Genomic DNA, 14,282 nt, shown 5'->3' with positions numbered 1-14,282 from the left:
GTGACTTCCAAATCTGTGTAAGTTACAAGACTAGTAAGGTTATGCCGCAATTATTGTTATTTACTCTGCAACTTACACTTCATCTTTGAGGAACAAGTTACCCAGCAAACACAAAACGTTTTCGACATTCGCAAAAGGTTATAAAAGGTTGTCAGAAAATGTTTAAATGTCGGGTTATATAAAGGGTATATTATGGGTATAAAGCGTTTTCATAACATTTAAAAACATTTTTTGATAATCTACTGCCCAACAAACACAAAATATTTTACAGAAAACGCTTAAATGTCGGGTTATATAAAGGGTATAGAAACGTTTTAATAACATTCTAAAAACGTTTTTGAAAACTAGATACAAAACATTCTAAACAGAATGTTATTTTGGGGTTGAAAAAATATTTTGCGAAAAATGTTTGGGCAAAATATTTGCAATAACGTTTTAAAAACGTTTTCATGACCTTTATATAACCCGACATTTAAATGTTATTGAAACGCTTTGAATAAAACATTTTAAGAACATTTCTGTGTTTGCTGGATGCAAATATTTTAACATAATGTTATTTAAGTGTTGACAAAATATTTGGCAAAAAAACGTTTGCGAAAATAGTTTACAATAACATTTTTAAAAACATTAAAAAAATATTGTTGTAGTGTGTTTTCATATAAAACGTTTTAAAACGTTTTCATGACCTTTATATAACCTGACATTTTAATGTTATTAAAACGTTTTTACCTAAACCAAAAGCCAAAATATAACTTATTTATAACGTTTTTAAAACGTTTTTGTGTTTGCTGGGTAGCGAGTAAGCAAATCGATTCAAAGATAGACGAGAAAATCATTGATGAGATTGTGGAAGTATTATATTTCGCAAAATATAGTGATTCTGCGTGTGGAGTTAATAATAGTTCTTACTATAGTACATACATTTTAAGTCACTGGTAACAAGTATTTAAAAAGGGGGTATAGCTTTGAATTGATGTGATGGGATTTTATTCAGTATCTATGCTGACCGATAGATCGTTCTACGGTTTCACGATTTAAATTACTATATGGCCCGAGAAGGCATTGAGACAAAGAGCATGCATGTGAAAGGTTCTCAAGGTTAACGATTGAGAATGAAAAGAACAGATTAACTTTATCATGTTTGTCTCCATATGCACAAGTGCGTATATTTATGGCCTTTATATATTTTCTAATGTTCTTGATCAGTTATGAGGTATATAATAGTTGCATAGTACAAATAGATTGTCTTCATTCAATCATCTATACTGTGTGCATACCGTATTGTGTTATCTTTAAAGCAAGTAGAAGGAGCTTGTCAACTTTCAACATGGGAACATGTTATGCATGTTATGAAGTATCTATGAAGAAAGAATGAACAGTTTACCAACCCAAAGTGTTACAATTAAACATGACAACATATAAACACAAATCCCGACCGGCACACAACCTAACTTGAAAAAAGCAAGGGATTGTGTCGGCATGGGAATCGAACCCACGACCTTCCGATCTCTATACGGACGCCTTATCCATCAGGCTACCAGCTCCCACTGATAAACGGTGGTTAAAGCTGGGTCTAATGTTACAGCAGTCATGGTATACAATACACACAAACAAATATTACGCAAGTACACAAGTGAAGGCGATCATTACTGATGCTTAATCGTTTCCCCAGTATAATTATAAGTAAAGTAGGTAATGGGGATACGCATCCTATACAAGAACAATTAAACACAATGGGGAACGATTGCTCGCTACAAGAGTTTAATTGTTCTTGTGCAGGATGCGTATCCCCATTACCTACTTTACTTATAATTATACTGGGGAAACGATTAAGCATCAGTAATGATCTCCATCACTTGTGTACTTGCGTAATATTTGTTTGTGTGTATTGTGAGGAGGGACTTGCGGTCCTCTTTTTTGCCTCTGTTGATTTGTTTGTATATATACTGAATGTACAAGCCAGTTCATCCTTTGGTTGGATTTCATGCTGCCGATCAGTGTATGTTGGATGATCTCAAGTGCAATTTTACTTTTTTTTACCATATATTTTTGAAATTTAAAGCCACCCTCGGTATTGATGTTGACTTCACTTTCCTGGGGTTCATGACTGTTGACCGTATTCTGAAACAAGCAAAATATTTATTGGAGCATTTTATTATTCCTATATTAAACAAAGAAATTCGTGAGAATGTTTGCACAAAACAATTGTTGTCATTTTAAATACAAACACCAGCTACCCATACCCCCACAGCACACACCCTCACTCATATCGCCCCCACACCACCCCCACACCTACACCTCCCCCCTACTCCAACCCACTCCACCCACAGACGTCCACCCCCACACAGAGATGGCACAAACAAATCCATTTAACGGTTATTAGTGGTTATGATTGTTAAAACTTTTACCTTAGTCCAAACTATGTTCCTCACTCCTTTCCATTTCGAACCTTTCATATTCTCTCCGTTCTTGTATAATCATCCCTAATTTGATGAGGCCAATGATGAGTATCCCAAGCAACAGGATACCAGCTATTATCCCGACTAGTACCGGTGTCCAAGGAACCTGACTTATTACCTGTCCGCCATCTCCGGGCGTGTTACGGTTTTTACAAACTGAACAAGCAATAATAAATAATTGTTTAAAAGTTGGATAAGAAGAAACATTATACTTTCACTTTCTAACCGTGGTGGTCAAAAGATGATTCGGAGTTTTCTATTAACAGCATAAAAGCTGCAGTGTGTTGAATAGTTTCGATTGAGTAGCCACCCATTCCCTTGACATGTTAACACACGTAAGTATTTCCATTTTTAAGAGCATTTATGGAACAGCTTTGCCAGAATTAACTTAAATTAACCTCACGCGCTAGAGGAATAGGGACCATGATATATCAAACACTTCTCCAGCCTCCAGCGTCTCTCAAGCTATATACGAAGCAATCTCAACCAGAAATATCACAACCAAATTCAAAATTAAGGGAGACATAGTTATCCTGATGACATAAACCTGATCAGCCCCTGATGATGGAAGTGGTCTGGAAAAGGCTAAAGCACAGATGAAATGAGAAACCCATGTACGAAATCGGGAATAAAGATGAACCCAACCAAATGCAAACTTATGACAAAAATCCACGAGATTTCGCCCTTAACCAGACGGCCATTGACAACGTGAATGACTTAGACGATGTCTTCCTTGGTATGAATGAGCCATCAGTTGTGGAGGATATGAATTGAGTACAACCCACCAAACACAAAAACGTTTTTAAAACGTTTTAAATAAGTTATATTTTGGGTTTTGGTTTAGGTAAAAACGTTTTAATAACATTAAAATGTCGGGTTATATAAAGGTCATGAAATTGTTTTAAAACGTTTTGTATGAAAACACACTACAACAATATTTTTAAAATGTTTTCGAAATGTCATTGTAAACTATTTTTGCAAACATTTTTGGCCAAATATTTTGTCAACACTTAAATAACATTATGTTAAAATATTTGCACCCAGCAAACACAGAAATGTTCTTAAAATGTTTTTTAAAAACGTTTTAATAACATTTAAATGTCGGGTTATATAAAGGTCGTGAAAACATTTTAAAAACGTTATTGTAAATATTTTGGGCAAACATTTTTTGCAAAATATTTTTAAACCCCAAAATAACATTCTGATTAGAATGATTTGTTCCAAGTTTTCAAAAATGTTTTTGGAATGTTATTAAAACGTTTTTATACCCTTTATATAACCCGACATTTAAATGTTTTCTGCAAAACATTTGTGTTTGCTGTGCAGTAAATGACCAACAAATGTTATTTAATGTTATGAAAACGTTTTATACCATTAATGTACCCTTTATATAACCCGACATTTAAACGTTTTCTGACAACCTTTTATAACATTTTGCGAATGATGTCGAAAACGTTTTGTGTTTGCTGGGAAGACTGGGCCTTAGCATTTGGTAGACTTAGGAGTACCATACTAGACCACTTATTATGGGTAATACATCAGTCGGACTGACAAAACCTTGATACTTTGAAATGAGATGTATCCGTTCCATCCTACGAGTTCTTGACAAAATGTGTAATGGTTAAATTAGACATCGTCTTTTAAACATCACAAGCACACGTTTCCAGGATACAGCTGAAGTGGTGTTGGTATGCTCTCAGGATGCCACAACACAGACTACCATACCAAACTTACATTCAAGACTTTACTATTAGGCAACTGATGTTACAACTGATGTTACAAAAAAGTGCAATAGACTCATAGGCTTCCTCAGGACTGTTGTTGGTAAACAAAATCAAAACATCCTGCTCACACTTTATCGTTCTCTTGTTTTACCGGTCATAGATTTTTGTTCACCAGTTTGGTTTGTTTATCGTAAAAATCACATTAATAATTTGGAACTTATCCAAAGGAGGGCATCAAGATTTATTCTGGGTCAGAGAAGGGGGGATCAATCTTACAGGGAGCGTCTTCAACAACTCAATCTTATGGATCTTAATAACAGGAGGAAATATTTATCTATTTGTTTTGCTTGCCAGTGTATTTCAAATTCAAATTCTTATGTCTTTCATTTCAGCAACTGGATTGTAAACATTCGCCATCTTGACAATTTGCTTTTTAACAATCACATCACTCCCAAAACCGATAGTTTTAAATATACCATCAGTGTCAATTTTCCCCGTCTTTGGAATGCACTTCCAGTGTCCATCAGGGATCAGTTTATTTTGTATAAAAATATGAGGCCATTCAAAAGCCACCTTAAAACACATTTTATTAAAATGACTATGCAAGAGCTGGAGCTGGACTCCTAAATTTTATGTTATTGTTGATGAAATATGTACAATGTGTAATATGTAACTTATTCTAATTTAATACTTAATATTTATGTTTTGAGTTCACTTGTCTCGGTGGGTTGGAGGGGTCACACCCCTTGGGTGATAGTGTTCACGCTCCTGGCTCCTCCTGGCTAGCCTACCGGGACAATCTTTTATAATTTTTATTTTATGACATGCTTTGTATGTGTATTTTTGATGTATTTTAGCCAGTTATGTAAATAAATAAATAAATAAATAAACTGAAAGGACCAGATTCCAAAGGATATGGATCTCCAACAGGCCACATTTTCTTCTACAGCGTCATCGTTTTGTTTTATCTGACTGGCGTTCAAAAAACTTTGACAAAAAGTAATACAGAAATAAGTGTAACTTACCCTTTGTTCTCTGTACCAGTACGGTATACGAACCGTTCTCCTGCAATACGTAGGTGTACAGAATAGTACAGTCACCGTCGTCTCTGTATTCGCATAGTGTTATATCTGTACCATTAACTGTATGAAACAGAATGGGAAAACGTGTATTTATCTTCATCATTTTTCATTGTTTTATAGGTTTTTTAACTGTGTTAACGAAAGGACCAATATTAATAAATTTAAGTAAAATGTTTGATGATTGCCATCTTTAAAATTAAAGCTTTTAGGCCATAGTTGTATATTTTCTTTGTTGCTGTCTTGTTGTAGTGCCTTGATCATATTGCGCCTTAGATAAATGTAAGTATTGGTATAGCGCCTTAGATCCGTATATCAAAGCGCTTTACATATATTTTGTTGCCTATAGGATACATCAAATCATTTGGCAGCCAAGTATAACGGCGCCGGTATGACTACCTCCTCACAGCTTCGCATTTTACACCTAGGTGGAGTGAGTCAAGCGAGATAATACACACAACTACTGCCGCCATGAGTCGAAATTCTTTATCGTTAGGCCACCGTGCTCTTAAAAAATATTATGTATGGTAACTTTAGGTTTGGAAATCATTAGATGAAACACAATTATATAAAATAAGCAGAACAGACTTATCGTGTATAACCAGTCATAACCAGATTAAATATTGTCACATGTGATTGACTCAATAATTAGGTGATTATGTAAAATAGTGTTCATTTAGGGATTTAGTCATGTTTCATCGTTGTTCATCACCGTTTAAGGGGGTACTACACCCCTCGATAAATTTGTGCCTATTTTTGCGTTTTTCTCAAAAATTAATAACACAGTGGTAACAAAAGTTATGTATATTATAGGGGCAAGGAATCCAATTACTACACTGGAATTTCAGTGACCCAAAACAAGTGGTTTGTTATTTATGATAAGAAATAAGGTACAGCTAGCATGTACCTCGTTTCCTATCATATATACTTAACCGCTTGTCTTGAGTCACTGAAATTTCAGTGTAGTAATTGGATTCCTTGCCCCAATAATATACATAATTTTGATTACCAGTGTGTTATTATTTTTTGAGAAAAATGCAAAAATAGTCACAAATTTACCACAGGGGTGTAGTACCCCCTTAACAACTCGCATCCGGCGCGTCTTCGTAGTTTACTTCGCTCGAGCAGCTTTAGAATCAATTTTCAACAACGAATACAAGCTAAAGATTGTATAATTCACATGATTCCATGAGGAATGTCAGTTGTGTTTTGTCATTTAACATTACATCTCTGTTGAAATCAACAATAAAACTACAGAATAAACCGGCATTGTTTAGCCGCTTCCTCCAAAATAATGAATTTAACATGTAAGCATAAATATACGCAATGGGTTTCAGACATGAAATGACTCGTAATGCGTATGCTTGCTTTCGCGTATACGCTACTGTAAAAGTGTGGATTCATCACCGATTAACAACGGTTAGCTCCTGTATAAATCTATAGTAAGAGTTGTGGAATGTGTTTTACATCAATGTTGATGTTTACATTATATTCCGTTGTCCTTTTTAAAGGGAATTCTTATCTCATACTTACGTTGAACAAGATTGTCGACAAAATTTATTGGAGCCTTGCACATATCACACTGGTCCTTAGTTAGAGGCCCTTTGTCAAAAACCTCACACAAAACACAGTCTTGAAACGATGAACATCGCCCCTTACACATCTGTTTATGGTAAACATCAAGAAGTTATGGTTATAATCTTAAGCCATTCATTTATATTGTTCGCAACAGACGGCTTCTATTTTTGTAACAGCACTTTGTTTACACAAGACATTAACAAGAACTTAACAAGCGAAATAAATTTTGAGCTTTTTTTTCAATAATATGTTATTCTTGAAGTTATGTTAAAAATTCAGTTGAATTGACTTAAATGGTTAGAAATCTTTAAAAAATCAGAAGAACTTTTGAGGATAAGGATATACTTTTATTTTCAAATTGCAGGATGAGTATGAAATATTACGTATTTGATTGCAATTACCGTCCACAATATGAAATGCGTAACATAACATGGGTTTCATAATTTCTTTTTTAAAGCGTCGTTATTGTACAAGCATACACTCTTGATCAAGCATTTGCACGCAATTAATTCGGTTGAATTAATTGCAAAGAATAGCTACGTACCGCGCAATCTTCGCATTTGTCTCCAGTAAATGGCGAGTCATCATTACACCGACATCTCCCTTCACAGGTGCAACTGCCCCAGCCATTACAAATCAACTACGGCAAAAATAAATATGTGAAAATCACGGAATTAAATAAACGTATATACAATAGATATTGTGAAAATCATCTTCGTAAGACACGAAGCGTAAAATTGACGTCACTATTGTTATGGCGCTATTTTCTTTCCATATTTCCTCATTTAAATATATCGCTCCGCGGCTTCGTGTCATCAATTACCCTCGCCTATTATCCTGAGTAGTCGACAGTCAGCCGCTGTGGAGGGAGGACGTGAGAATATTCAATCATCTATATTATGTTGTGATCACTTTGTTGATGAGGAATTAAAGTTTATTTGTGAAGTTATATTTTGCTATCCGTATATTTCTGTTCGAGTCTTTCCCCGTCTCACTGGAAGATCCATTGGCCATGTATCTGGTTTAATTTCTATTAACCAACTAACTGGCGAGTGGATTTTCATATCAGTCCTGAGTCATATCACTATACACTAAACTGCGCCGACAATATAATGGCACAGTTCTATGCAAAGCTTTTGTTTCTGGTATTGTTTATTTATTTATATATTTATTTATTTATTTATTTATTTATTTATTTATTTATTTATTTATTTATTTATTTATTTATTTATTTATTTATTTATTTATTTATTTATTTATTTATTTTAATGTCAAGTTTAAGCACGCCTTCATTTAAAAAGCGCGCCAAGGTACATCGAGTAGTGTTAAAAACGATTGCTGTGAATCTTATTTACAAAATTAGTTTAGGACTACAGTAAATTTGTGACGAATAATCAGCAAATAGAATAAATAAGAAAGATGCCAATTTAATGTACATGTCTGCAGAAAAAGTTGAGGGATTTATTTTTTCGTTTAACCCCAGAAACCGTTTGCGATTTATTCCTAAAATACGTCACACCAATGTACATCGTTATCAAACATCCCCATTGTATATGTAGGGTTAAAAACCCAAAAGGCTTTCGGGATTAAGAAAATGGGAATATAAAAATGGTAAGTGATGGGTCATTAAACTAATGTTTCTTGAATTTTGGAGAGATGCTTCCTAATCAATAAATTACAATCGCGATGATATTTATTATATCAGACTAATTTTTAAGATTTAAAACATCTCTGATCTGATTTACCCCATTCCTTGTTTCACAGTCCTTTGTACTAGATATACATTCACAAGCAGATCCATAATAGCCGGGCTTACAACGACATTCTTTTATTAGTGTCCTTGAGTCACAAAAGCACTGACCTCTTTCTTCACCTGTGAAGCAGACACAAAATTAACAAACAAACAACAAAAAAGTAAACAAACAAACGAAAGATACAAGAGACGACATGGCATGATTATGAAGATTAAAACCAAGGTATTGCTTTTCAAATTATCTGGCATCGACAGAAGAAGATGGAGTTAACGAAGTTAATGAATAAAGAAGTTGAGGATGACGATGATTACGACGACGACAACGACAACAACAACAACAACAACAACAACGATAAAGAAACATACCTCCACATGGCAACCCCTGATACACATCATCACACATATTGTCACATTCACAGTATCTTCCATATATTTGAGCAACTCCGGGTCTCTTGTATAAAGCAAAAATAAAACAACTGGCTGATTTTGATTTCCAGTTAGATTTTTTTTAATTGTGTAGTCTTTGGGAATTTCTTGTTGTTAATATGTTGTGCGATAAGTGGTGATTAATGGTACAGATTGAAAACGCTAAAACGTCCTATTAATATGCATCTTTATAGAGTTTCGTTATTTTTGATACATTTATTGTGCAATTTGTTTTCCTACTATGCCTTAACACCACAGATCGAGTAAATGCTATAAACAAAATATGGATATTAAGGGGTGAGAGTTTTACAAAGGGAAACTGCACCGATAAAGGTTCATGTAGTTCATTCGCCTTCCTTTGCCTATGGAAAATAAACGATCAGACGAAAGGAAGCAGCGCACAAGTTGTAATAGAATAAGGGAACAGAAATTAGAGGGCAGCTAAGTTGTGAAAAGTCAATAGTTCCCAATATGTCATTTCATACGTACCATTGGCTTGTCACATACACACTCACCACACATACAATAACCTCTTCCTTGACATACTATAGGATTGTTCAAAGCTGGTCTGCAAAAACATATTGATACAAGAACAACAACTTTTCACGCCGAATATTCTAGCTTATCTATGGAGATAAAAAAAACCTTTTTCCATGTCACCTCCTAGTTATCCCATCTTGCGGTATGAGCATGGAAGAAAGAGTGAGATAGTAGTCGCAGCTGTTGTTGTTGGCAACATTTTACCCATATAAGCCCTTTTGCATTGTATTCAAAACAATTTGGCGTTAACATTTCTTCAGGTTGACACCTGTTCATTTCGCACTAAAATTCGTACGACAATAGCGTGTGGTTTAATCAAGTTCAATAATTCTTGGTCATATTCATAACTTACCAGCTTTGTTCGAGACCACACCCTATGCATTTGACCCATTATATGCATCATTTGTTTGAGTATTAAGAGTAAAAAGACACATTATTTGGTACAGAAAGTTTCTGTGTATTAGCACATAGCTATAGTCAACATACCGAATACAGTTTGATAAATCTTCCGGATCAGTCCTGGAGTCACCATCGCATTCACACTGGGAACCATAACGACCCTCGTCGCACTCACACCGTCCACACGTGAGAGTACCATTACCGTTTGTGCAATAAGAAGGTTCTCTCACCTATATACAAAACAAATAGTACGGACATACGATCAAAAAAGGGGATGAAATGTATTCGGAATTCTGTATACATATGGTTGGACAATTTTCAAAGATTGCACATAATTTTTCATCAACAAATACATTTATGAGAAAGGGAAAATATTTAAGTATGATGTTGAGGACGAAGGATTATCATAAATTGTCAGTTTTGGCGGGATTTGTTTTTTACAACGGGTATTCAAAATACAGATTAAGGGTGTCATATAAAAGTGTTTTCTTCCGGACAAAATTATTAGCAGTGATTCCTGTAGACTGCGTCTTGTCTAATTTAGAGAGTACCATAATGTATTGCCCCCTTGCCCTTTATCTACTTGAGATTATTTCTAATTTCTTACCCCATTACTCTCACAAGTACACGAGCATATGACGTCAGCAGTTACTGTTAAACTTTCATCAATTCCAAAAGGTCTGATTGCGAATCTGTACAGCAATAAACCACCAAAACGACCCGTATTTATACACTCAAATCAAGTTTTAAGGTTTAGTAGATATCCTTCAATTCAATATATCGCCATGACTTCTCCGGTTGGCAAGATGACAATCTTGCTATTTCCCGCCACAAATTTCCACCAAAAAGAGACAGTCGCCTTAAAGCCAAATTTTAACTTTTGTAATGGAGGACTCCCTCAATATTTTTTTAAAATTCTGTTTTTTACACGATTGTAATGTACTTCAGTAAACTACGATACCCTGCAAAAACCAAGACTTTAGCTGCTGTAGTTTTGTCAAAATCCGAGATTTTGAATAAACCGACCAAATAAGACGATTTATTAACGATGGAAATCTTAGTCGAACGCGTATGCGATGTTCATAACACAGTGCGTACGCCGGTATACGTACATGGCGTGCGGGACGGTCTTACCAAAGAATATGTAATGATAATTCCAATTCACCTCAGTTGTTCGGCTCAAAACTAAAAGGGGACATATCTGACAGTAAAAGCTAACATTTTTATGGAAAGAAATACTAATCTATTTTATGGAAATGTTACAATATGGCTTTAAGCACTTCATATTGGCAATGCGGTCTTATCTATAAGGGATCTAAAGAGATTTGTTGAAAATCCAAGGACTTTTCCGAGTACCGTACATGTTAGACTATGCCATAGTCGATTTTTGATAAATAAAAATATGTTATCAATCATGATGAACGCATTCAGTGGAACTCGAAATTATATTGATGTTTATCACATCCTAGTTTCGCAAAAGCCCGAGTAAAAATCTACTTGGTACGCTAACAAACAGGGGGAATACGGTGATTTAAAAGATCAGATGTGAAAATCTACCAATTGCGTACAAATACAAATCAGAGTTTTATGCTCAAATGTAATGACCAGAGTATGCACAATGGGCAAATGGACTACGGAGAAGTCTACATACATGTATGGTCAATTTCATTGATTCTTCTATAGAGGTGATCGTTATGTAGAAAACCACAAATACATACGTTTGTTTTTCGCCATTTGGAGAGCAATCGGTTGCCAACATCTCTACATCAAACTCGGCAACTCCTGTTTCTTTACATCTGGATGGAGTTGAATCCCCGTTCTGATCGGCACAAACGGATGTGTAAGAGATTGCGATATTGTCTGGCGCAGTGTCCACAATGTTGACATTGGACGCAATTTGCTGTTGTATTGTGAAAAGGCAATAGGAAAGGGTTTTTTTTTTCCTTCTTTCTTTCTTTCTTTCTTTTTTTTTTTTTTTTTTTTTTGAAAGAAGACGTGGCACTCATATTATCCAATGATATGCAGTTATATTTAAACATAATTTATTTTGTAAAAAGGGGGAAGAGGAGAGGAGAAACGAGGAGAGAAAAGAAATTGAGTGGAGAGGAGAATTTTAGAAAGAGGGGGAAGCCAACACATCACAGAATTTATAGACATTTACATTTCACATAATCTATTTCACTTACATTGTATAATATATGCGTCAATAGATCTATTACATTGGCAGAATCGACAGACAGAAGGCCCACTCGACCACCTTTGAATAACTGACTTAAATTCTGAAAGAAAGATTTAAACATAATTTGATAGGGTTTACTATTTAAATCGTGGCTTCCTTTAGCAAATAAAATTTTGTTATGTTGATGATTTCATTTAGCGCAATACACCCTGAACGGTCTGAACACACTATACAACAATAAGTATTATTTCGTCGCCATCGATATTAATAATCAGAATCATTTCGCTTAGTCCTACAACCTCTGCACTTTGAACATTAATGCCGAATGTAATTTACTTCCAAAAACTATATAGCGTGGGCTCATAAAATAAAGCGCATTGCCAATTAATACACCATTTATTTGGAATTTGACCGTTTTCAGCCAGAACATTTAAAATTGATGGAAAGAAGATATATTTTACAGCTTAGACATATTTTTTGCTTAAAAAACATTCCTGAGATAGTCACCTTTATCTGTTTTATCAAATGATTTCAGAGGTGCAACTCGTACAATCATGGCTTCAGTTTTGAGATAGAATATGCGCCCAAACCAGTTCATTTTCAACCTAATGGGACATGAAATTTATTTTTATTCAGACTAAGCTACAGTCTATGGGGTTATTGGGTTATTATTTTATTCTATCATTTCATCTGTCAAATCCTGGTGAAGCCGTATTCAATCTCAGTTCGTCTTCCTGTGCATTGGCCTAACAAAAATACCATTCATGTGTTGAAAACGTGGCATATGAACATGTAGTGCTAGTTGTTTATACAACTATGGTCTTGATCGATCAGAGAACAAAAGCTATACAATAAGGTACAACATTGCCAACACCGCGGTTAAGGCGCTAAATTGTGCTATTTCAGCGTGTGACATTTTATAATCGTTTACCACGACTGCACCAAAATACGGGAGGTCGATTGTTGATTCGCCACGCGTTTGTGCATTCACTGCTTATATTGGCAACACTGATTGAGATCGAAATGAGTTCAAATGAGGTTTTCTTGCGAGGTCAAACATATGTGAGGAAAGTACTATACTGTGTTCATTCACGTGCAAATAACCAATTTCACACTTCAATGTATTTGTGCATCTATCAGGAACTACCCCTTTTGTTGTGCTATATAACGGGCTTCCGAAATTTACGTGTACAAGTTTGTGGTCTACATACATTAGTGAACATCTAAAGAGAGGCTAGGTTGATCTCCGTGTCAAAAAATGCTTGCCCTTTTTCATTTAAAATTTCATAACCCTATTTTGTCTTATTTTTAGGGCTCTTAATTTTTGAACACTTTCAATGAGTACATGAGTCCCCAGTTACTCACAAATACCAAAGCCTAAGCGCCCCCGTGATGTTGCTGCTGTAAAGCCCTCCTTCGTGTATTATGTTCAATAGGAACTTGCATGCGTCGGGAACCAGTGTTAGGGTGTTTTGCAAAAGCATGGTGGTGATGTGGTGATAATCTTCTTTGATGATTTAAGGATACGATACACGATTTACCGACAAGTTACTCATTTCGGAATGCGATCATGAATTTTGAAGAAAAAAAGCTTCCACAGGCTTCGATGGGACTCGAACCAACGATTCCAAGCATCATTGATAATCAGTCCCGGTCTTTACCGCTCGGCCACGGAGGCAGATGATCAGAGGAGTGTAATAACAAAAGATAAATCTCATAATGTTATCTTTAGCCTTTTGTTTACATAAAAATGACGCATTTTGTAAGATAGATAGGCCGTTTTATGCATAAATAGCACAAACGTTTGGAAAAGGCCTCAAACAAATAATAAAGACACTGATATGATGATGAAATTGCATAAGTCGGGGAATATCTGCGTCGCAATGTTTTGTTTTGATTTTAGGAATTTGACCTCAAAATTTACGACATTAAGACATTATCATTCGAAATCAACAAAAGATATTTCAGCAGTATATTGTCACATTCTTTCTCTAGAGTGTTTTGAGCATGTATGTGAAATAGCTTCAACAATGGTTCGCTGCATAATGGTAAAAATAGCCTTGACCTGAAAAAGGGCGAGAGGTGCCATATTTACGGATTCAGGCTAAATTCAAAATTAGTATAAAACGTTTGGTTTTTGATCGA

The 14,282-nt window shown here is 35.1% G+C and overlaps 1 protein-coding gene across 1 annotated transcript in view; it reads right to left on the bottom strand.

The window, feature by feature from the left end:
* Positions 1 to 10,184: 10,184 nt before the first annotated feature.
* The window catches only part of LOC140149667 (integrin beta-1-like), a 31,386-nt gene continuing 27,288 nt past the window's right edge, over positions 10,185 to 14,282 (bottom strand). Inside the window, exons 11-13 of the mRNA XM_072171746.1 lie at positions 12,145 to 12,237; positions 11,677 to 11,777; positions 10,185 to 10,188 (exon numbers count right to left, since the gene is read on the bottom strand). Of these exons, the coding sequence (XP_072027847.1) occupies positions 10,185 to 10,188; positions 11,677 to 11,777; positions 12,145 to 12,237 (198 nt within the window). The remainder of the gene's footprint in view (positions 10,189 to 11,676; positions 11,778 to 12,144; positions 12,238 to 14,282) is intronic.

This window comes from Amphiura filiformis, chromosome 4, assembly GCF_039555335.1.
Source record: "Amphiura filiformis chromosome 4, Afil_fr2py, whole genome shotgun sequence".
Lineage (NCBI taxonomy): Eukaryota > Metazoa > Echinodermata > Ophiuroidea > Amphilepidida > Amphiuridae > Amphiura > Amphiura filiformis.
This window is presented reverse-complemented; position numbering and strand designations above follow the sequence as displayed.